General features: G+C 27.9%; 1 protein-coding gene across 1 annotated transcript in view; it reads left to right on the top strand.

The window, feature by feature from the left end:
- LOC147068189 (RYamide receptor-like) overlaps window positions 1-24,549 on the top strand; it is an 88,642-nt gene that overhangs the window by 26,482 nt on the left and 37,611 nt on the right. Inside the window, exons 2-3 of the mRNA XM_085952149.1 lie at window positions 19,966-20,116; window positions 21,138-21,340. Of these exons, the coding sequence (XP_085808275.1) occupies window positions 19,969-20,116; window positions 21,138-21,340 (351 nt within the window). The 5' untranslated portion in view covers window positions 19,966-19,968. The remainder of the gene's footprint in view (window positions 1-19,965; window positions 20,117-21,137; window positions 21,341-24,549) is intronic.

The following is a 24,549-nucleotide window of genomic DNA, read 5'->3' as shown; positions in this document are numbered from 1 at the left end:
TATGGAAAAACATTCTATTAATTAATATATAATACAATCATATAATTATTTAACAATGATTCGGATCCATTTCGTCCGCTTAATAGTGAAAAAATACGAAACATGCAATCTGAGATATACTTTTAAATTCTTTAAAAACATTAAAACACTAAAAAGACAAAAATGTAATTTATTTATAGTCATAAAAATTTAAAAAAAACAGACGTTATAAAATGTGAATTCGTTTAATAATCCCATCTTATTATTATATATTATTTTGTTACCATATTTATTATTAATAACTGCTTGATTAAGTTTCCTCTAATCTTTAAATTTTTCTTGACGTATTGTCAAAGTTTTATAATTTGTATTTTTATTATAAAAAACATTGATTTTTATAAAAAAAAACAAAATGTGTATAAACTTAACTCATTTTTATTTATATCAAATCTAATTTCTGTATGGTTACAATTCAGATTTCCCAGCTATTTTTTCACCTTGTACTAGAGCTAGAGGGACGAATGCCAGTGAGTCTTTCGTGCATTATGATGTGTGGCATCGTAGTTTTCCCATCTCTTCCACGTGAATTCCAAAAATGTGTTTTGTCCTTTCCATCATACCGCATCCTATACGCCGAAATTGTATCGTATTTGTTTATTATATACGTTCTCTGATCTTTTTACCTTTGATGCATCCTAGTGTATTGATTTATAAGCTTCGCAGCATGTATGCACATTGTTATCACTGTATCTGTTTTGTCCTTGTTATATTGTGTATGTCATAATTGGTCTGACATAGGTATAGTTAATACGTTTTTTACTGTGCAGAAATCATTTCAAGGTCGTTTGTGATTCTGCAGGAATTATAACGTTGACTTGAGATAGATTTTTTAAAATGAAATGTTTAAATTTTGCCTTTTTAATATGTAAACATCTTAATTTTTCTCTAATACCCGAAAAATATTTGTACTGTGGTCACAGAAAAATATGGCAAAAAAATTAATGGAAAAAAGTCATATTCGTTATAAGTCGGGAAGAGAATAGGTGAATTTGATCCGCAGTATTATTGCGTCGAAACTGAAATAATGTTTCGAACGGCCTGAATCGTATCCTATAGTAAATGCGCATTTTCCTACGTTTGCTTGTTGATGTATGCATATAGGTACAACTACTACTACTACTTCACCATGTTCGATCCTAAAAGTAATTTATGTATTAACAGATTTTTTTTACGATTAATAGATGTTAGCCACTTTCTTAACCAATAAGATCCATACTCTGGCTACAAGCACAAATTAAAAATAACACGTGTATTGACCAGACTCAGGATTCGAATCTGGAACCTAAGACATTATATCATTGCTGTGCAGTATTTGACTGTACTTCAGGTTATACGCTATTCCAATACGTATTGTGAAAATGTATTCTTTATTATTGATTTTTAATTAATTAATTAATTAATTAAAAATTAATTAATTTTTTTTAAATTTTGAATGAGTTGTAAAATAAATTGATATCTCGGATCTAGTAATTTTGAATATATTGCAATATATTATTATTATAATATTGCAATATTATATGTTCAAAAATAATTTTAGCCATAAAAACATTTCAAACGCATAAAAGGATAAGAAATTAAATTAAGAAAATAAGAATTCAAGGGATTCTCCATGGGGGCTATTATCTTTCACCGGTGATCATAAGCGGAGGGGATTTAAATCTTAATTTTTCCACCCCGGAAACTTAACCGCTGATAGGCTTTCTGCGAGACAAATTTATTATATTCGCAAATGAACTCGGGCCCAGATTTACTACTCGATATAGAACGACAATCGATACGGTCTTCAAAAATAAAATTAGAAACGTAGCCTCGGATAGGTACATATATATTATTTTAGCTGTAAATTTAATAAGTTAGTAAATAAGTTAATTGTATTAAGTTAATCAATAAACCAATCCGACTAGTAAAGTATTACTAGGTATATTAAAAATATGGTAAAAACATCCATTTTTCTTCTTGTACATATTATCAACTTTAATATATAATGGTAATAATTTTAGTAATTTTTTTGTAATATTACTGCTGATGAGAAAAAAACGATTGTCGTTAGATTTTATTTTCTCCATTTTTTAAATCAGGGGTTTTATCACTCAGACATTACTTTTTTAATCAAGTGGAAAAACTAAGCACCAAGATAATAAATACGTCACGGTGATAAAAAATGTTACGTCAGTACATGAGTTACGTATGGAGTCAATGACGCTTTATTTCCAGAGAATTGATGACGTGCGGAAGAAATTGCGGCTGAATGAACACTCTCTTTAATACACATTTTTTCCAATACTCGTATATACCAGACATAACAGGTTAAATGATTTTGCGACGTGGGTGCTGGGGTCGAAATTCATTTTTGCTTCTACGCTATTCGTCTGCTATTTTCGTTCATCGGCCAAATTATTAATTATTTTATAATCGACACAGATGTTGGATTTTTATTAATTACTTTCGTTAAAAGACCGTACTTATATAAAATTGTATTAAAGGGTTTACATATTTAGTGAGTTCGTGAAGTTTATTTGAGGGATGCTCTCCGATATATCAATTTAACACAAATATTTTTGCACTTTTATTTCAAGGGCTTAGTGTCAAACAACACTATCTACAAAAGTGCAAGTTTACAGGAGAGCCAAAATTCGTTATTTTAGATTCTAGTAACTCAACAAGGGAAATGTTTATTTAAAACCTAATGTTAATATTTTATAATTTATTGTGTATTGTACATTTATCTTGCTTATGATGATGTTAAAATTTATAGGGATAGTTTTTAAAAAATATGAAAACAAGGGTAACTTATGTAGTTAGCGTTAAACTTTACTGACAATTTAATAAGAAATTAGAAAAGATTGACATAACGTTGTTTGACTATCATGTAGCCGTCAATGTAAAATAACGTTATCTCAAAAAAAAAAAAACACTTTTTTGTAGATAACGTTGTCTGACTTTAAGCACTCGATTTATGACTAGCAATGGCCCATAACATCGTCAACTTGAAATATGGAAATATAAATGTATAAATGGATTGATCGATTTGATTTTTTTCAAATAAATTATATATATAACGGTTAAATATAATTAGATGCCTACCGTTTTATTTCTATGAACATCTAATCAGTGTCTTTAGATACGCGACTACGGCAATACCTCATTCGACTGAGAGCTCGTGTAAACCTGCGCGATTGACAAAGATTGGATATAGGCACTTGACCGTCTACCCGTACTTCACCTTACCATTTCACCGCTGATATCTGACCATTTTACTGAAGTCTTAGTCTTTGTCTTACTGAATTATTGTAAATGCATTATTTCTGTGTTTTTTTTCTTAACTTTGGAACCTAAATAACAAGATACTCATCATCATCTATCAACAGACAGACAAAAAAGATTATGTGCTTGGGTATTATTAAAATACTTAAAACGATGATTAGCAGGTACTAACTTCAAAATAATCAAGATTATGTGACTACGTTGACAAGGTCATGTCCACTGTATGAACTGCAATAAACCGATAAAGTTAATAATTTAGAGCAATCAAATAGGAATAGAGCGTTAGAGAAGAGGCATGTAAAAAAATCTAATAGGAAGTGACTGAACCACTGATGATTGCCATATGATTGGTGTCATAGAATTTAAAATTAACTAATTTGTAAAGAGACGGGTGGAAAACATTATTTGAGGAAGTAAGGATCCATTTTTTGGTTATCGAGGTTCTGAAGATGATATTTTTCGATTAAAAAATAATTTAATGAAGTTTTTTTTATAACCATTTTAATTATAATGTTTGTGTTTGTGTAGCTATATATAAAATGTTGAATAATAAAATTTATTCAAACAACCACTATTACAACAAAAAAAAAACTAAATTATGTACAATTTAATATATATTTCATATTATTTTTCATTGTTTATATAGGTATGAAATTTATTTCGCAATATATCCTCGGTAAATAATAACTCATACTAAATTACTATATAAGAAACCATCTGCAGTGTTTTACCATGTTTTATTTATGATTAGTAAAGTGGTATTGATTAAAGTCTTCCCAACGGATCGTGCGTGTATATTATGTAGGTTGTTGTATGTCACCCTTGGTGATCTTATTTCCTACCAGCGAAACGCAACAGTGCTCAGTTATGTCGGGGAAATATAATGGTTCGAATCTAAGGTACACTTTTGGAATAAACTGTTGAACATGAAACTAATTGAAAAATGTACGTAGGCATTTATGAAATATAACCATCACCTGGTTATAGCAATAAAACAACTATGTAAAATCATTGAATGTACAAGACGTTTAACTACTGGGTTTTTAAACTTTCCAATAAAAAATCTCGGTATAATACTAGAAACTCGATTTGTTTTATATATTTCGCCAAAAAGAGCATATTTTCGTAAATTTATACTTAGCTAAAAAAAGAGACAGTGAAGATTGTTTTAAGATTTTTCGATAAAGTTTTTGTGTGGATACGTATTTTTATTTACCTACTCAATCATAATACAAAAATTTCTGGAAGTGTAAAATTCTCTCTATGGATTTTTATATTTACAATATTATACCTACTAAAAATATGCTTTTAATTTCATACATTTCATCTTGGGATTGGTTCGGAAATACAAATCCCGAAGTTCCAGGATTGATACCTTACAAACTACCACCAAAATTTAAAATTTGCACACTTATATTGAAACTCAAAATTTACATACTTAATTGTATTTTTAAATCAATTTCCACTAAATACATAAATCAACTGTATAAATAAATATACACATCTCTCAGATTATAATAACGTTGAGTAGAGCGGTTACGCGTCAGGCTGAATCCCGGGTCTGGTAAACTATTATGTTGTTTTTCAATATGTGTTTGTGTTGAGTAAGTGAGTAATATAAATTTCGCGTAAAAAATAAAAATCTGTTAGTACAACCAACGGTCTTTATAGGATCGGAAAAGTTTCTAAAAGTATCTAAATATCTTAATATTGTAATTTTAAAACTGAAAAACTAAAATATTTTTTTTTCTCAATATTGCAATATAACCGTATATTTTTGATGCCGATGGCCGCATGGATTAAGCGTCAGCCTATAGCGTTGTGGGTCCTAGGTTCCAATCCTGGGTCTGTGCAATTTCACATATTGTTTTTCAATGAGAGTATGAGTCAGAATATGGACCTAATAGGTTGAGCAAGTAACTGACATCCATTTCTCGTAAAAACTGAATCTGTTAATACAAATCTCAGCTCTGTGGAGGCCCATATGATCTTATTAGATTGGATATAGTAAATTTTTTTTTAATGTATTGGACACCAATAAATAGTTTAATATCTACCTAAATGTGTTTAGTAGTCGTGGATATAATATTATATAATATTTGAAAACATTTCAGAAATATACCCATTTGAAAAATGTCTTGAAAAAAGTAATTGTTGGCCTTACATACAAATCTATTCACCGCAATTTTATAATGTCTTACTTTTCATTTTATTAATACAATTAGTAACGTAGTATTTGTAATTATACACTTTCTATAAAATGTACTGTGGTTTTAGAGTAGTAAAAATCTGAAATTACAATATCAAGACAAGAATATTTTACTCTTAACGCTGAGTGAGCTCCATAAATATGCTTAAATTTAGCTTGAGAATATTTTCTTAATTTTATCCTCTTGACAAAAAAACAAGTTTCAAAGAACTGTGTAAAACTTAAATTAAAATATCAGATCTTCATCATGCCTCATTAAAACACGTAGTAATTTAGTTATCTTTAAAAACAATGTTTTGCTTTCATATTAAACTAAGTTACGATGTAAGTTAATAAAATAGTTTGTACCATTATAATATTATAACATCACAATATTACTATTAGTTTATAATACTAACAATGTCTCTTTTAAAAGTAATGAAAATAATATTATGTAGGTACATATAAACCCCAATGTTTTAAATTAACCGTTTTTTCTATAAAAAAAGGTTATTGTATGTTAATGAAGTTATATAAAATATTCAAGCCTTTCTTAATGCTTAGAATCTTTTTAATGAAATAATTTATTAACGATATTTTCTACGTAAGTTAAATTAAATAAAAATGTAATAAAGAAGAAGAAAAATGAAGAGATTTAAAAATATTAAATGGATAAAAAGCGCTAATTTTATTATCCTGAAAGATATTTATGATCGTTTACGAAAGAGCCACAAAAAACGTTTTACGCAAGAGATTGAACAAATTAAATGGGGATTGTTCTTATTTTATTTATGCAACAGAGAAAACGTTTTGTATCTCAAAAAAAATGTTTTAATCTTGCTAAGCTACTTGAAATACTCACTTAACAAGACATATATATACCTAATTCTCTCTGGTGATAAGTAACAAACATAAACATTTTATCATTTCTTTATTTCAGTGAATAAAAACACTTGTTTAGAGTCGTGTCGGATGCAATCGGGACTTTAGGATCACAGGGACCTAACTACAAAAATACGTGTTTTGAGTGAATCCTAGTTTCGATAATATCATTTTTATTGGTGACACAAAGCTCTATATCGTACATAATTTATGGTCGTTTACCAGATATACCTAGTTGCGTAAAAATGTGCTTTATTTTACAAATTTAATACTACCAAAATCTTTTTTGTGTTTATCTCAAAACTGTGATACACGAAACACTTGATTTTTTTGATATTTGAGTTATTTACATTCATAGCTGTTTCAGATTCTAATCCATTTTCAGGACAATCTTAATATTATAAATTGAGCATTTAAAGCTCGGAACTTTTTGATGCGCATTTGCAAAAAAATAAATATCCAAATTTACAAAATTTGGCGAAAATAGAATGAAATATCAGAAAATAGACATCAGGTGTTGTGACATTATTTTATTGGACCTATAGGTTGTGCAATTGGCTAATGTCTATTTCTCGTATAAACAAAAATGTGTTAATACAAACTTTATAATATTATTATGATTGATCCTTTTAGGATCTAACATAGTCATGTGTAGCAATGTGTGTGACATTATTTTAAAGACTGCGTAAGACATGTTTATATTACGTGAAAAATGGAATGTTTCATTAGAATTACCTTGATGCGTGTATCTACAAACTATAAATGTTATATTAGGGATTCTAGAAATTACGTAGTTTTACTTTTAAAACTATGTAATTTTTCGAATGCAAGGTAAATGCACAATGTAGCTTCGCCGCTGACTGCTATGTAGTAATATTTAAATCTTTTTGGATGTCTTCAATATTGATTATTTAAAAATAAACACAGTGTATAAAATAAATGAAATATCACTCAGAATTAATTAATTTAATATTTTTAATCAGTAAGTCTAAACTAACGCAACATGCCACTCGAGAGAAATTAGCCCCATTAAGATGTAAGCTAATAAAGCAAGTTACTCTGACCAGATGCTCATAAAATTTTCTTTTAAGTTGGTTGGTTCAATTTACGACAGTGAAGTTAGGTGATAAAAAATTGCGGGTTTAATGATTGATTGTCAATCAATATGCACAATTATATTTATTCGCACATTTAAAAAATGTGATTATAAATAAAATAAAAAATTTCAAAGTTTGGAAAATTTCGAGATTTCAGGTATATGTATTATAATAATAGGTAACAAATTTTCATACTATACGTCAAGTAGATTTCACACATTTTTTTAAAAATTTCTATGCGCTTCTTGTATATAACGGGGTTTTTAACGGTGCCCTAAAATATACCATTTAGTGATATCGGTGTGCATACTATTGTTTATCGCACGTCATTTTCTCATCTTTTAACGGCTCACATACCCAACGTAGGTCAAAATGGAGCTTTTATGGTATTTTCAAAGTATTAGCCTGAACATTCCTTAAACGTTGGTGATCATATATTTATATAATTTTTAAGCCTTATTATCCTTTATATTTAATTTAAACAATTGATTACTGCATAAAGTATTTTTATTACATAAAATAGTATTTTTTTAAACCTCCCGATCTAATGTTTTAGAATATAGTTATATTTAAGTACAGTGGAGGTTGTGTTAAATTTTTTTAGATTTATTAATTTTTAAACGCATTTATAAAATGATTAGTAAAATTAATGTCAACATTATATAGTGAAATATTTACGACAAAAAATATATTTTATAATCTCTGTGATCCCAAATTTGACAAGAATTATGAATTTTATTACTCAAAAAATGGGCAAGATTACCACATTTGAAGATAATTCTAAAGATACTGATTATAAGCTATGTCTTTGACCATTAAAATGTGAAAAAGCATCCTACGAACAATGATTAGTTTATAATAATTATTGACCTAAGAATAAGGTAGTATTTTTTTGGAAATACGCCATTTCTATTGGCAATTCACAGTGGTTAGGCTACAACATACGGCCGTAGCCATAATCGTTTTTTTCGGTTAAGTGCATGTTCAAACACGAGCGTTAACATGATCTTATTCCCTACTTCAGTTATCGTTTGTCTACTTATGGCTACGGCCGTATGTTGTAGCTTAACCACAGAGAAATGCAAATAGAAATGTCGTATTTCAAAAATATACTACCTTATTCTTAGGTCAATAATTACTATAAAAAATCATTATTATCATTCGTAGGATGCTTAATCACATTTGAATGGTCAAAGACATAGCTTATAATCAGTATCTTTAGAATTATCTTTAAATGTGTAAAACTTGCCCATTTTTTGAATAATAAAATGCCTAATTCTTATAAAATTTGGGGTCACAGAGATTATAAATATAATTTTTATCGTAAATATTTTAATATGATAATGTCAACATAAGTTTTACTAATGGTTTTATAAATGCGTTTAAAAATTAATAAACCTAAAATATCTTAACACCACTGCACATGGATGTACTGAAATATGACTATATTCTAAAACATTAGATCGAGAGGTTTAAAATAATACTATTTTAAGTAATAATATACAAGATAAAAAGAATTTTTTATATACCACGTTTTTAAATTTTCTGTTGAATCATATAAACTTGACAATTCTATGTAATTAATACATATTTTTTTGTACTTGATAGAAATACTGAATAAATATAGAATACTGAAATGTCATTTTGCCATTTCATATTTTATTGATTTTCATAGTAACGCACGTATATATTTATAATTTAGTTGCTAGGACTCCCTTAGCAACCAATAATAGTGTTTTACTTTTATGATTTTTTTCCGAAATAACTTTCCATACAAAACAGAATTAACTGAAAATGAATTCAATTCTGCTTAACGATGGCTAAAAGTATTAAAATAATGCATTGTTGTCGTGTTCTGATGTATTCTAAAAGTTTCAAATGTCTAGCTAGTAGGAAAATTAGTTAAAAATCTTCAATCGTCCAATACAAATCTTGGACAAACAAGAATACGAGCTAATGAAAACATGGTAAAAAATATTTTATGCAGTCATCAAATGTTTAATATAGATATAAAGGATAATAAGAGTTCAAAATTATATAAATAGATTATCTACAACGTTTAAGGAATGTTTAGGCTAATGCTTTGAAAATACTCTAAAATCTCCGAACAGTACCAAATCTCCATTTTCACCTCCGTTGGGCATGTGGGCCCTTAAATCACAGCTAGGTACTCTTATTTTCAGTTCCACATTGAGATTTTTTTTTATATTAAGGTTCAGAACAAATTGAGAGAAGTGACGTCATAATATATTTAGAAACTTAAATTTGTAATATCTGTGTTAAGAGTGAGTAGAACAGCAGCCAGTGTGATTCATATTTCAGTCGAAGATAGTCCACAGAGCGAGCACCACGTCATTTTAAATCAAATTTACAACAAAACACCTGGTCATCGAAGATTTTATTTTAAAAATATAATAATAATTATTGTCCCTAGAGCAATTCTTTGCAATGATTTATTAGGTGCCGTGAACGCTCTCGCCAGCCGGCGGAATGAAAACAATGTGAAAAATAATATCAGTATATGGGGTGCCTATACGATAATATTTATTTTTAGGCGTTATAAATTATTTCATCCATTGGCTTTACTCAAGCAACAAAATACAATAATGGTACCTACCTATTGTTTCACTAGTACATATTATATTATAAAAGTAATTGCGTTACAAGTTTGTAAAAGTGTCTCTAAACTCGGGTACATCACTAGATATATTGTACGTTTTTTTAAATATGCATTAGAATTAAACAATACTTACCTATTTTTTATAATAATTATGTAGGTCTTACACATTAAAAATAAATACTATTCATTAATTATGTTTTGGATAGCACATGAAATAAAAATGTAGGTAGATAATGTGTTTCAAAATCCTTCGTATGTTTAGTTCACGTACAATTTCAGGTTAAAAAGTTATTAATCTATTTCTAAGTTTCTAAACTACTAAACTAAACTCTAAGTTTAAAAACGTCACAATATCCACCATATTGGTTGCAATACTTCCCACCAAAAAGCTGATTAACATATTGAATTTAGTAACATTTAAGTATATTAAAAGATATTATTTTTTGGTCACCCCATACTCACTAAGCTGAAGCGAGTTTGTTTGTTTTAAATTAAATTTATTGACCATTACTTTTGACCCACGTATCGGCCGCGACTTTTTAATATTACTAATAGACCAGCTATTTTGGACCACATTTAAAAATATCATATTTTCAATTCTCAAGGGCATTTCTGTAGAGCGTCCCCTTAAGGGAAGAGCGTTGAAATGAAATTTTGTTGTTCGAAACAACCGAAAACAGCAGCCACAATTAGCATAATATACGTAACATATAAGTATACAATATTTTATTATGATTAAAGAGTTTAATTAAAAAAAAAAAAGCGAGATGCTAAACAGAGCCTTTTTAGCATCCATATATTATTATCAGTCGTTTAAATTAATATTTTAGACCTTCACATTTATGTGTTCACTAGATACTTGAGGAATCAATTTTATCCATTAGTGATGAGATCAACGGGGTGCTCGAATGTGAAACGGTATTTTGTTCTAACTTATCTCATAATTTCATTCTTGTTTTTTTTATGAGCAAAGTTCAAGTCAATCTCACCAATCTTTGACCAAGAATTATTGCTTTTACTTTAATCAATTCTTTTTGAAAATATGAATATGTCAAATCAAATAGTCAACAGTCATATTTTATATGTAAATATTAGTTATCAATACTAAATATATAGCAAAAATAATACATAATATTTTGGAGCGTGGCATTTCTCACATCTAATCCAATCAAATTTTTGTTTATCAGCTTACATATTTAAGAAATAAAATCAATATTTTTTCAACATTAAACAAACAAACATAATAATATGACATATTATTATGTTGAAAAAATAAGTACAAAAATCCTAGAAAATATGACAACCATACAAATCTTTTATTAACGTTTCTTAACGAGCGTTTTGTAATAACAAATCCATTAAATACTAATACATAAAACAATATATTTCGCAATATTTAGTCATTGATATTTAGTATAACCATTCAAACCTCTCATGCTGATATTTCAGGTTTTGTCATTATGTTATGGGTTTTTACCAATTTATTTAAAACTTTCAAATTTAAAAACATCGTCTTAAGAATAAACAAGGTACTAATGTAACATGATATTTAAAGTTTAATTATTAATGTAATTAATATGACAATAAAATTCATTCAAAGGTATTAATTCTCGTAGACACCGAGATTGCTCGTATTTTGATTAGAGAGTTGGTTGAAGTTGGAAACGTCAAGTAAATTGACATTTGACAAAAAGTATTGGAGTTTTAGAAACATTTTTTAAAAATATTAATTTTTGATACTTACAAAGGTATCAGTAAAAGTGTTCATTAATGCATTCCCGCAAGAAACAACCAAACAGTCTACTAAAGATTTGGATTGGCGCATAATGATTTGAACCAGTTTGGTTTTTCTTGCGGGACAAACCAACCTAAGTACTGTTTCTTACAAATTATTTTATAAAACTACATTCTACATAGTGACTTTCATTTAATTTTTTTATACCTATGTGGTATTTATTTTGCTGGAGTAACCCATTGGTAATAATAAGTTTCAAACTTTACCGGAAATCAAATAGAATTCATTACATATAAAACATGATATCGAGTCAATACAAAGAAAATTTATAATCTAGTGCTACGTATACTATTTTTGGCATTGTATTAGAGTTTACTAGACCACCCTTCATATACATATATATCTTATTCATCTTACCCTTGCCCATTCTAAAAGGGTCCCCGTAGTTAATCATCACGATGAAAATGCTTAACCGCAATAATTTATCTACTACGAAGTAAGTAATGCATATATCGGGTAAAGCTCTAATCAAAGTCTGTAATATAAAGATAAATTGTAATCTGTTTCATAAAATAGTGTATATTATATAAACATGCAGTATTTTTATGAATACTTTAGCGGTAAGCAGCTAAAACAGAGATCAGGTACTACGGAGTGTACGAAACAAAAAGCTTACTTACAATAATTAATATGTCCATTGAAATTTTCAAATGTAAATAACTGACCAAAATTAGTGTACACGGAATAAATATATACGAGAATATGACTTTTTATCAGAATTTATAAGATTGAATGAAAAAAAATAAAGGATTGTAGTGTTCTCAATATCAAATGGTTTCATTTTTTACCTTGTCTGGCACTTTTTTCTCAAAAAAATTGGCATTGGCGCCCTCTTTAGCGAATAAAATGTTCACTGGCACCCGCTTTGCAAATTCTTAATGTACCTAATGCATAGTCCAGACCAAAATACATGTTCATTAATACATAATTATTATACAAATGTATAACCTGTTTTAACCCAAATTAACTGTTTTAACCCAAATTTTTAAGGATCTAGGACAATCATTTGTTTAAAACTAACTTTAAAGTCTATACCGTATCTGATTTGACCACAAATCAATGATCCATGTGTATATGTCTAAAATAAAGTTGAGCATATTATTATGATGAGCATCTACACATTTTTTTACTTACCCCAATATCCCGAACACTTATCATAAAATAAATGTGATAACATGGTTATCTGACTGATTTTTGTGAACAGATTCCATGATATTTTTTAAAATTATTAATAACCATTGTCCTTGCTTTTTCGTACACGGTGGTTGTTATTAATTTTGAACAATCATATTATATACCCAGACTTTGAGAAAATCACATAAATATATTGTGTCCTATCGGGAATCGAACATAGGGTTTACACTTATTATAAAATGAATGTGATTGCTTTGTTATGTGACTGATTTTTTTGAACCGATACCATTATAGAGTTTATTATTATTATTATTATATAATATATACAGAGGTGTTTAATTATTTACCTATGTGAGTGACTCATAAACCAATCGATATAACAGATTGCTATTTTTTAAAAATTCCAGTATTCGCCATTAGGTATGTAATTTTAGATAACGATTGATTGATGATTTGACGAACGTACTGGTGGGTGTATTAATTCATGACATAAGTACATAATATTATTATCCGGATGGTAATTTACATATATCTTAAACCTTACATCATATCATGATATATTCGATAAGCACTTATATATTAAATGGGTTATAGACCTGAACGATTATAAGCGATTATCAAATTCTTCCGGTAGTTCAAATAGTTGAATAAGTTATGGAATATTATTATGTTGCTGGATGGAAAATTATTAATATCACATATTCTGAGTATGCTATCAATACAATTCTTATTCATTAAAAAAGCGAGTGTGTTATATTTATGTTTGTGGATTCATTTTTAATCATTATGCACACACAAACTGCAAATGCATGTTTTAGTTGGGCAAAAATGTATTTTTATTGAAACAAATATTAAATATGCATATAAATTAGTTCGTATAATACTTATTAGATTCAGAATGAGATAAAAAAAACTGTATATATCAGGATTTCTCAACCTTTTTTGACATGTACTCTAAATTTTTCTAAATATTTGTAATGTTGTATTGGCTTACCAAGCCATGTGACTGATGCAGACTAGCAAGTATTCCTAAAATTTAAACTTTGTGTGTAATGAAAATGTGAATATTGATAGAGTGTAAATCTCTAGTCAAAGAGATATATTATTCAACGAATAACTTTTTGAATTAGGTGTATTATCAATGAGTATGACTAAGAAGCCATTCATAGACTTAAGCCACAGGTAATTTTGAATAATGTACAATAATCAATATATGATCACAAATAATGGGTACTCGGTAGAACTTTATATAGCCTCTTTTAAAATGGTTTTTCTATGAAATCTATATACGGTAAGCGATACCAGATCTTGATTAATTTGATAAAAAATGAAATTAGGAATTATTATAATACAATAATGTACAATAGCGAACCCGTAGTTACAGAATCCACGTCAAGACCGCTAATAATAACAAAAAAGACTTCTACTTTATAGATGAGTGTGTCCAATTTTGGCCAAGTGCATCCCTTTGCAAAAGATCGGCCACTTTCAAAGCTGGTCAGACTTATATTATTACAAATAAAAAATAACTATTCACTGGAATTGATACTTGGGTTATAATTGAATGTTTTGTTATATTTTTTTCTCATATTAGGACAGAATCTGGTGTGGTGTTTCATGGTGTTGTATTTTATGCGGTTAACCTATTAAATATGGTCTGTGTATTGTTTGATCACTGTAATATTTTTTTGCAATATTTATCATATACACAGTTTTTCATAAAACAATAGAAACATAAATATGTAGTTTTTTTATGCACCGAATGTGACCTGAACCCATAACTATTAAATTTCGGGTGTTGTACAATTATAATATTATAATGATTTGGTTTTTAGTATACATAATACATGAATTGCCTGATTTATATACATTTAAAGCTCGGTAAAATGTGATAATTATTATAAATTAAAACCAAAAACATAACATCCACATCTAATACTAGTTTCGTAAACATGGTTCAGTCTATTTTGGTAGAAAATCTCATTAGCAGATGCATGAAACCGTAAGTCAAGCTTTGGCTTAGAAATATAAATTTCCTAGTATTCAATGCCAAAATATAATATCAAATTAAAATTTGAATCTTTGAGTGTACGCTATTTTGGCCATTTAAATGACAAATTACTTAAAATAAAACCTATTTTTTTTTAAATCTGCAAAAAAATCATCTGGGTTAGCAGTGGGTTATTAAATATAACAGTGGGTCTATTCTATACTTATCGACCGCTGAAGTGGTAAAGTGATAAATACTATCAAACTTAGGGTAGGTTTGTATCAAATTATTAGCACTTATTGTAACATTTACAATACGTTGGATGTAATTGTTACAATAAGCGCTACATTTTAACAGCACCTCTCTTGCTGCTGTTAAAATATAGCACTTATTGCAACTTAGTCAACTTATTGTAATTGTTACAATAAGTGATAATACTTTGATACAAACCTACCCTAAGCTTAATAATATCTACCACTTTATCACTTTAGCGGTCGATAAGTATAGAATAGACCCACAGGTAATCCTAATGATGTTACCAATTAATTCTTGGTAAAAGCAATGATATTTAATATTTAAATATATCTGTGTAAATATAATTTACCTTTCATACATAATGTAATCGTAATGATCAGTGCCAGTTTTGTCTATCTAACATGACATTGTTTTGAAATTGGAAAATCTTTGTCTTATTTACCTCTATAAGTATATTACGTAAAATACTCACTACTTTTTCAATGCGAGATAATATACATTATAATTGTGTATTCATATTAATATATTTTTTGGAATCACAATACTTAGTTGTAACTTCATTAGTGGCAACAATCGTTTAACAAGAATTTTAGACATAACGGATGTTATAAAAACTGATGACTCCAACCCAAACTGCAGAAGGCAATGATTTGTTCTTAAGCGAAATTTAATTTTCACGTCTTCACCCACAATAAATATTTCACTGGATACTTTGTATAATACCAAACATTATTTTCTACGTTAAATATACATAGAGTATTTTTAATATGATAATCATTATTACATAGCATATTATGAATATATATGAAATTATTCAAATAAAAAACTATTTAATTTACACTGAAAGATAAAAATATATTTAACATGTAAATCGTACGTATTACATTTTATCGTAGCACAGCTCACAGTGCGCTATATGGACGATAAGATAATAATATGTTCGTATAGTATTGACTATTGAGATAGAAAATAACGTATTGTTAGTGAAGCATTGTAGACAGTAATATTATAATTTTATTAGATTAAATAAGAGCATTAATTTAGTAACCAGAAATACATAGGTATATAATATATATAATATGATTGTATTTGTTATTTACTTACATAGTCATTTTATTAGGTCTCTCCATTGTATTATGGTATTTTAAGTGTTTATTTAAACATCAATTATTTTATCTCAATATTATATGGTAATTTATTCCTAAGACAACGATACGGCCAACTGCATACATAGGTACCCAATTTTAGAAAATATTTAAGGCAGCACTGCATTAAATATTATAAGTTTTTTTAAAATTTATAATACTGCAACAGGCCATACGATCTAATGATAGTAGTGAAGTAAAACAGTAGTGCGGTAGTAGAAGCGAAACGATCACATAAACATCCAGGCTGTGAGAAAATCAAATGTTGTGACCTCGCTGGAAATCGAACTCGGAGCCGCCGGCCGAGATCCCAGTGCCTTATGCACTGGACCAATATATAGCATGGTTATAAGAATCAATGACAACCACATTTTTGATATGATCAATTTTAACCCTCTTCAAATACCTGTCAGGGTGTTGTTTCAGATTCTAATATGACATTTGGTATATAAGCTTAGCTAAAAAAAATTTTTTCGCTTAATATTATTGTTAGTAAAATTAAAAAAATGCTGGGGATGTTATTTATATACTAAATGTTGTTATGTTAAAAAACTGATACAGTCCTTATAATAATTATCTAATCGGTGTGTGTAAGCTAAAAACATTAACATAATTACAGAATAATTTTTGTACAGAAAATATAAGTGCCTATTTCAGATTTACTAAACAAGCAAGAAAGTTTTGGATTACGAAAATCTAATATTATACACGTAAACAACTTCATATATTTAATTGGGTATACCAAATTAATATTACCTAAGTGATTTCTGATACTAAGCTAAAACTAAAAATATCAAAAGTTGTTTGCAGCATAATTTTATATAAACACTATTTCATTGAAAAATATTATTTTTCTTAATATATTAAAAACATTTAGATGTGTGTAATTATATTTACAATTATTATTAAATTTTATTATTTCGAATGTCGTTATTAAACTGGATCTATAAGGAGATTCAAGTGATACGTTATTTATTATCTAAATAGTTATTATACGTAATACAAATTAAAAATATTTTTATGACTAAATAATTTACACAAAATGGGAGAATATCTGCTTCTGAAACCATCGGTTGTCGGTCCAAATCCCATGTCTGAAAAATTTAGGTACATGTTATTAGAAACCAACACATGGACTTATTGGGTTAAACGAATATTTGTATTTTTCGTCAAAAATATTTAAATTGTCATCCAATGGCAGCAGGCGCGCACATAAGGGGGAAGTTTTCGGGTCCGGACCCCTCCCCCCTCAGTAACTAAAAAACAAATTATTTACATAAATAGAATTTTAGTTCTTTTTTTGCGTGTTTGCGGGTATGAAGAATATATCCCGAAAATTGCGATAGTCTTCATTTAAAGAGGCGAAAAGCTTTGAGTTGTATCAGGGGTAAATTCGGAAGTCGGAAGCTATCTGCTAGATTTTGTTAACCGTGCCCCTCTGCCGCCTTGAAAAATCTAATTATAGATATTTTTTCAAATGGAACCCCCTATTTTTTGTGTACGCGCCTCAGTTAAGGCTTACACCGTATTGACGGATTTTAGACCAAATATTTAATAAAAAGGGAAATAAATATGATGTAAAATAAATAAATATTATTTTCACAGTGTATGTTTTTTTGATTTTTCAATTCAATCGAATCAAATCTGTGAAGGCATTGATTTCTCGTAAAAAAAATAATTTGCAATACTGGCCCTTAAAGCCAAACAAACTTCAAACAAAAAAAGCTTACCGAGGTTATATGGAAAAGCCATTAAGCGTACTTTCACGAACGCGTGATGTGGTGGTAAAGTTCTTTATAATGTTTTCGTCTAGTAATAACTGAAAAAGTTTTATAAAAATCTTACCTTTTTTGAAAATATCAGGAGTGAAATATTTTCATATTTTGTTGATATAGGCTACATATGTCGGTGTATGCAATTGATCATCATTATCAACTACCGTCAATTCATTTATAAAGTGAAGACAAATGACCTTTTTTTAATAAATCTTAAAACCATCGAATAGGTACTTTGTCCGTTGATATTATTGAACAAAACGTACCTATATTTTTAGATCAAATACAATCACTACAACTGTTTCTTACTTAGACTCGTTGAATAAATAGCCTAAAGAATCTGATTTTATATCTTTTGATAAAAATGAGTTTTTGTACATAAATAAATTAATAAAAATATTTTTTTTCTTTGAAGCATTGAATTAGATAAAAATACTAATATATTGTTAAAAATAGTTTTTATACATTAAAAATATGTCGATTATATTTTCCATAGAATGTGTATAGCAAAATAATTTTTTTACGTCAAAAATAACAGAAAATAAGATTTTTTTTTAAATTACTATTTATTTAAAAGTATTAACGGTATTTTATATAAACTATTCCAAACCATTGTTTTTCAACAATTTTGTATCTGTGAACTGGTGAAAATATATGACATATTTTGCAGATGGCTAATCGAAAAAATATATAAATTTGAATGATATTCCATGAAAATAATTGATAGAAATAGAAACATAATATAGTATATATTATTATATTTAGAGTAAAGAAATTGATAATAATAGAAATAGAATTTGCAGAAAGGAATAATTAGTTTTTAAAAAATAGTGCAAAATCTAATTTTGCATCCAACAATAATTTATTCATTTATAACTGTTGTTTCAGTGTTATTTCTTACAGACGAAGTACTGCGTTGACATTCATTCGGGTTTTCTTTTTTATTTTTTTAAATATACATATACGAAAAACCCTTCTCACATAAATAGGTAGTCGAAAACGCTGACAATAATTTAATTGCTTTGTTATTAGCAAATGAATAATCTACTTCGGTTATATCCAAAATTGAGACAATGATTGTATTTTATGTTTGGGCACTAGAGTGGTATCAGAAGACAACTCAATTAGGTTTCCATTTTTTGCAGTATTAAATGCGCATGTCTTCCTTGGAGGGAATAATCCATAGATCGCCTTTACAAGGGTGCTCATTTTTAAGGTGATATCGATTAAGTTGACTTGTTATATTTAAAATTACTGTCCGGTTGACGTCAGCAGCAATTAAAATTTATTGAAAAAATGGAAACCTTCTTATATATTTTTCACTTATATGCTACTACCCCAAAGTATTTAAAATTAAATTTATGCATACTTTTAATGAAGATATTTGCATAATATATTGTATTAAAATGGGCGACAATTATTACGGGACGACCGTTGGGAAACACTGATCTAAACTACCTGCAAACTCGTTTGATACAGTTTATAAATTAAAATCGATAACCACCACAAATATTTATTAATATTTACACAATTGTAACACCACATCTAAAAAATATGATATTGTGCACTACAAATATTATTCTGTCTTAAAAATGTCAATCAAAAATGGATTTTCTTTCGATTCACAATTATGTTGATATTTAATTTACATCTGTATTTTTTTATGCTGTTACATTAATTTGACGTTATTTTTGTTACTTGAAAATACAAAACAGCCGATAGAAGTTATATTTTGTTTAACATGAAACTAAAAGGGATTTCTTTGATATTTTTTTTTACAGAAAATGGCGACAACAACAACAATGAACTGGAACATTTTTTACGGGGAGACTTCAACTTTGTACTCCGTCTTTGACAATATCAATGGGTCTTACGCAAACACAACTTCAAATAACGTTAATGGATCATCATTGGACACAAACTCATACCAAGGTTTGTAATTATATTTTAAAAATAGTTTCATATTTGATATAGAAATAATTACTTATGTGTTGTTTTTCTATATACAATAGTACTTTATAATGATTTGTATACAAGTTTTTTTATGCCTACTTATATTTTGACTTTTTTAGTTTGCTTCAAATATCACTCCGTTATATAGATATTTCACTTAAAATCAGATATCATATAAAAATATAAATAAGTCATGAGTCACGACAATTACTAGCTTAGATACTTTTAGGACTTTTTGACTTTTAAATATTTTATAGATTATTAGATACAAGACGTGTAATATAAGTACTTTTTGAAAATATAGTATACCTAGTATAAACTACTATATTTTATTTTATAAACAAATATTTGTACACAAATACAAATTTATAAAGGTGTTTTTAGCGCGATAAAACTTAGAATTGTAAAAAATAACACAAAAAAATAAATTTACTGTTTTTTTATTCAAATCAGTACATACACACTACTAGTATTAACATTTGAAAATGATTTAATTGATATGTCCGCCGCGGCTGTTTTTGATGAATTCAGGACCTTTAATTTAGGGCCATTTTTTCGAGCAATGTGTGTCGAATATCATGGTTAACATAAACAATGTTAGCTTTTAAGGCGTCAATTATTGCTGGTTTATATGCATAAACCGGTGATTTCATGTAGTCTCTCAGGAAATAGTCCAGAAGCATCAAATTGCATGATGTTGGAAATATCCAATATCCAGATGGCATATGATGATATTCGTATACCTACGTCTTGTATTCATCTGGATATTCATTTATTAGTGAAATGTTGTAAGTTAAAACAATATGCTATAATATTCTTGTATAATAAAACGATACATGAATTTTTAACAAATTATCCTAGTACACTAATTAATATTCACGCAATTCAATTTTAATATTCTAGTTTTGCCTATGACATTTCGGCCCATTCAGATGATGTTATTATTTATGGTTGGCAGGCTACCAGAATTTATTTTGTATGCTCGGTTTCTTCTTTTCAGAGACCTTGTACGACGTCCCAGCCGGACTTATACTGCTGCTCTCGTTTTTCTACGGTAGCATATCCGTGGTCGCCGTCGTGGGAAATTCACTCGTCATGTGGATTGTGGCCACGTCGCGCCGCATGCAAAACGTCACGAATTGTTTCATCGCTAATCTGGCTTTGGCGGATATTGTTATTGGATTGTTCGCGATACCGTTTCAGGTAAGCTCCTATAAAACGAAAAGCTTTTATAAGCTTTGTCATAAATTATAATAAAACGTTTTTATTGCATACTTTAAAAGCTTCTCATCCACATATTTATGACGCACTCAGAATATTTATATAATGTTTCAGAGTATCGTTAAGTCGTAAATATGTATTCACACATTAAGACGATATGACATTATAGCAAAAATGCAGCTACATATTATTATATGCGATTTTATTGACGTTAAGTTTTGTATCGTCTTTGTATTTATTTATGTTGCGCTTAAAATATGAAATAGCTGTAATATGATCGAAATTAATTCCTACCCATAAATATACATGACAATATACCTAATGCGTTAAATAAATGAAGTCATATCATATTTATTTAAGATATTTTATGGTAGACAATGACATATAAAAAAAACATAAAAATAAATGAGAAACTATATAGTATATATTTTCCGGACAATTGAGCACTGTAGATAATTGCAAGTTTATGATGTGTTACGAAAAAAATGTATGAAATGAAGAATGGAAAATTATATACTATTAAATTATTTGAAATCATTTAAATGAAAATTTGGTTTAATTTGAATAAACTATAAGAATCAGTATTAACTTATTGTTTAAATTTACCTTAAATTAAAATTAAAATTACAATAAATGGTTCAACAATTTACTAACGTAATTTGAAAATAACACATCAGTGGTTTATTATTCAGGTTTATTTTATGGTTAATGGATTCAGTAGTTAAAAAATAGAGATAGAGAACGAATAGTGCCCGAAATGCGATAGTTATGGATTCAAGTCCCATTCGTGACAAAACTTTATATTTTTCGGATGTATTACCAAGATTTGTGTATATCAAATAAAAAAATGCTAAATCCTTAAATGTTGTATATTATTCATTTCAATATAATAAATGTTAATCAAACAATAATAGTTGTGTGCATACTGATCACTTTGTGTTCCAAAAAATGGAAAAAAATAATTAAATAGATACTTTTTTTTGGATAGACGAAATGGTTCAAATCTTGGAATTAAATTAATATATATTTTTATCGTCTACGGCAAATTGTTCGCGGCAGGAAAATGTTCATGTTAGTGCCATACAATATATGAACACATTATAGATGTATGTACATAGTAAATAGTTTTTTTGCTTTAATTTCTTAGATTCAGAAGCACAAATCTAAATTGTTTCTACATATTTCATTGGATATGCTTGTTGTACAAATTCAATGATTTGAAATATTTATCGATTAATAAAAAAGAACTAAACATTCATTTCGATAATAATAACTGATAACATAACAACATTGTGATTAGCAAAAATGGGTTGAGACGGCTAAAATAATTGCTGTTTTTGTGATATCTAAACTAGAAATGCCTTTAGAATACTGTTTGATTAAATCAATATTAATTATTAATAATATCATATGTACAATATTTAACGGATACAACATACAGTTATTTGTAATATATTATAATAATAATTAATTATATAATTTGTGGGTGTATAGTATATCAAATGTATTTTTAATCGTTATATCATATTGTGGTGATACTCGTGATAGTAAACCGTTGAGTCTATAATTTGTTATTAATTCAACTTCCTTTAATGCTTACTTAACTATACTATTCAAACATAATAATACTGTCCATATTATTCATCGCTAACCAACATAATATTATGATCAATATCAATGTGTTTCCAATAAATATTGTGTAAAATTTTAGCGTATTACATATTAAGTTATTAGCATTTAATAATAGTTTGATTGAGTTTTTAATTAATTTTAGATCTTTTAATATTTTTTTTCCCCAATACTTATATAATATAACAGATCGTCGTGTGGCACTTTTGTTAAAGTGTTTTCTTTTAAATAATTTCTGTTCATTTATGTTAGACCATATGATTTAGTAAAACCATCAATGATCTATATACCACCAACTTTAAATCCAATGTAATACACCTCAGTTTAAGGCACCCTAATACAATATCTCTAATGGTGCGTAGCCAGTACTTGGCTCTATTACAAATACTTGATGATGAAGAGCCTCCCCCTCCATATATGTTATTTAGATACATCAAATCATTCAGAAATGTACACAAAAGTTTACCTTGATTTCTTTATTTTTACAACAACCAGCATTTATTTATTTCTATAAAATTTTAATTAATTATGTCACATCGTAGGTTTTGACAGTTCAAAGATAATTTACTGTTTTATAATATATGTGGTTGGATAATATTTTGTTATCATGTAAAATTTAATTTATTTTTTACTACTAGATAATTAACACACATATATTACCTATTATAGCAACAAACATAATATTATGCCTAGATTGAAAACAAGATTAATTTTGGATTTACTTGTAATATAAACGTAATTAAAGAGTCTCTTTGAATTAAGCAGCCGTAATTAAATATGAATATATACCTTAGGTCACGCAATCGTATTTAATGTCTAACACTATCCAATATCACATTGAGAACCTAGAGCTAACCATTTCATTCAGTTACCAATTAATTATCCTCAGAAGGTAGGTACCCGACGCCTAGATTCCTAATAAAATACTGGATTAAGTGGTTAAGTATGTTAGAAGTGTTAGGAACGTAGCTTTAAGGGTTCTTAGAAATACTTTTAGCTCTATAATTATTTAGTCATTTAGCATCGGTTTATTTATGATTTAATCCTGAGGTTTCTTTAAGTCAGTCATTTCTTTACAAATTTGTAAATTAAATATTTAGTATGCTTGTATAATATTACTTAATAAAATTATGACGTGGGCTTAAATTTTTTTTATGTTTTATAAAAAGAATTATTTCATAATTCTATGTTCCTACATAAAAGGGCGGTTTTTTTATTTTTAGTGTATCTACTTTTTGGATCGATGATTTGATGATGATGGATGATTTTAGGATACTCGTTCAACTCGTTTTTGGGTCCTCATTCTGACAACCATAAAAATAATGATAACACATCTATCTGAGTCATGAGATCTAATAGATATAATAGGTACATAATATACAAATTTTAATTATAATTAACCATGGCCTTGCTTTTTCGTACAAGGTGTTTGTTAGTAATTTTGAAAAGTCACAGACATTCAGACTTTGAGAAAATTACATAAATACATTGTGTCCTCATCAGGATTGAACCCAGAGCACCCGGATGGAAGGCCAGCAACTTACCCTCTGCACCACGAGAGC

This window comes from Rhyacophila brunnea, unplaced genomic scaffold, assembly GCF_057557595.1.
Source record: "Rhyacophila brunnea isolate RB1 unplaced genomic scaffold, BYU_Rbru_1.0 scaffold_3, whole genome shotgun sequence".
NCBI classification, from domain to species: Eukaryota; Metazoa; Arthropoda; class Insecta; order Trichoptera; family Rhyacophilidae; genus Rhyacophila; species Rhyacophila brunnea.
Note: the sequence above shows the minus strand (reverse complement) of the source record. Positions and strands in the feature narration are given on the sequence as shown.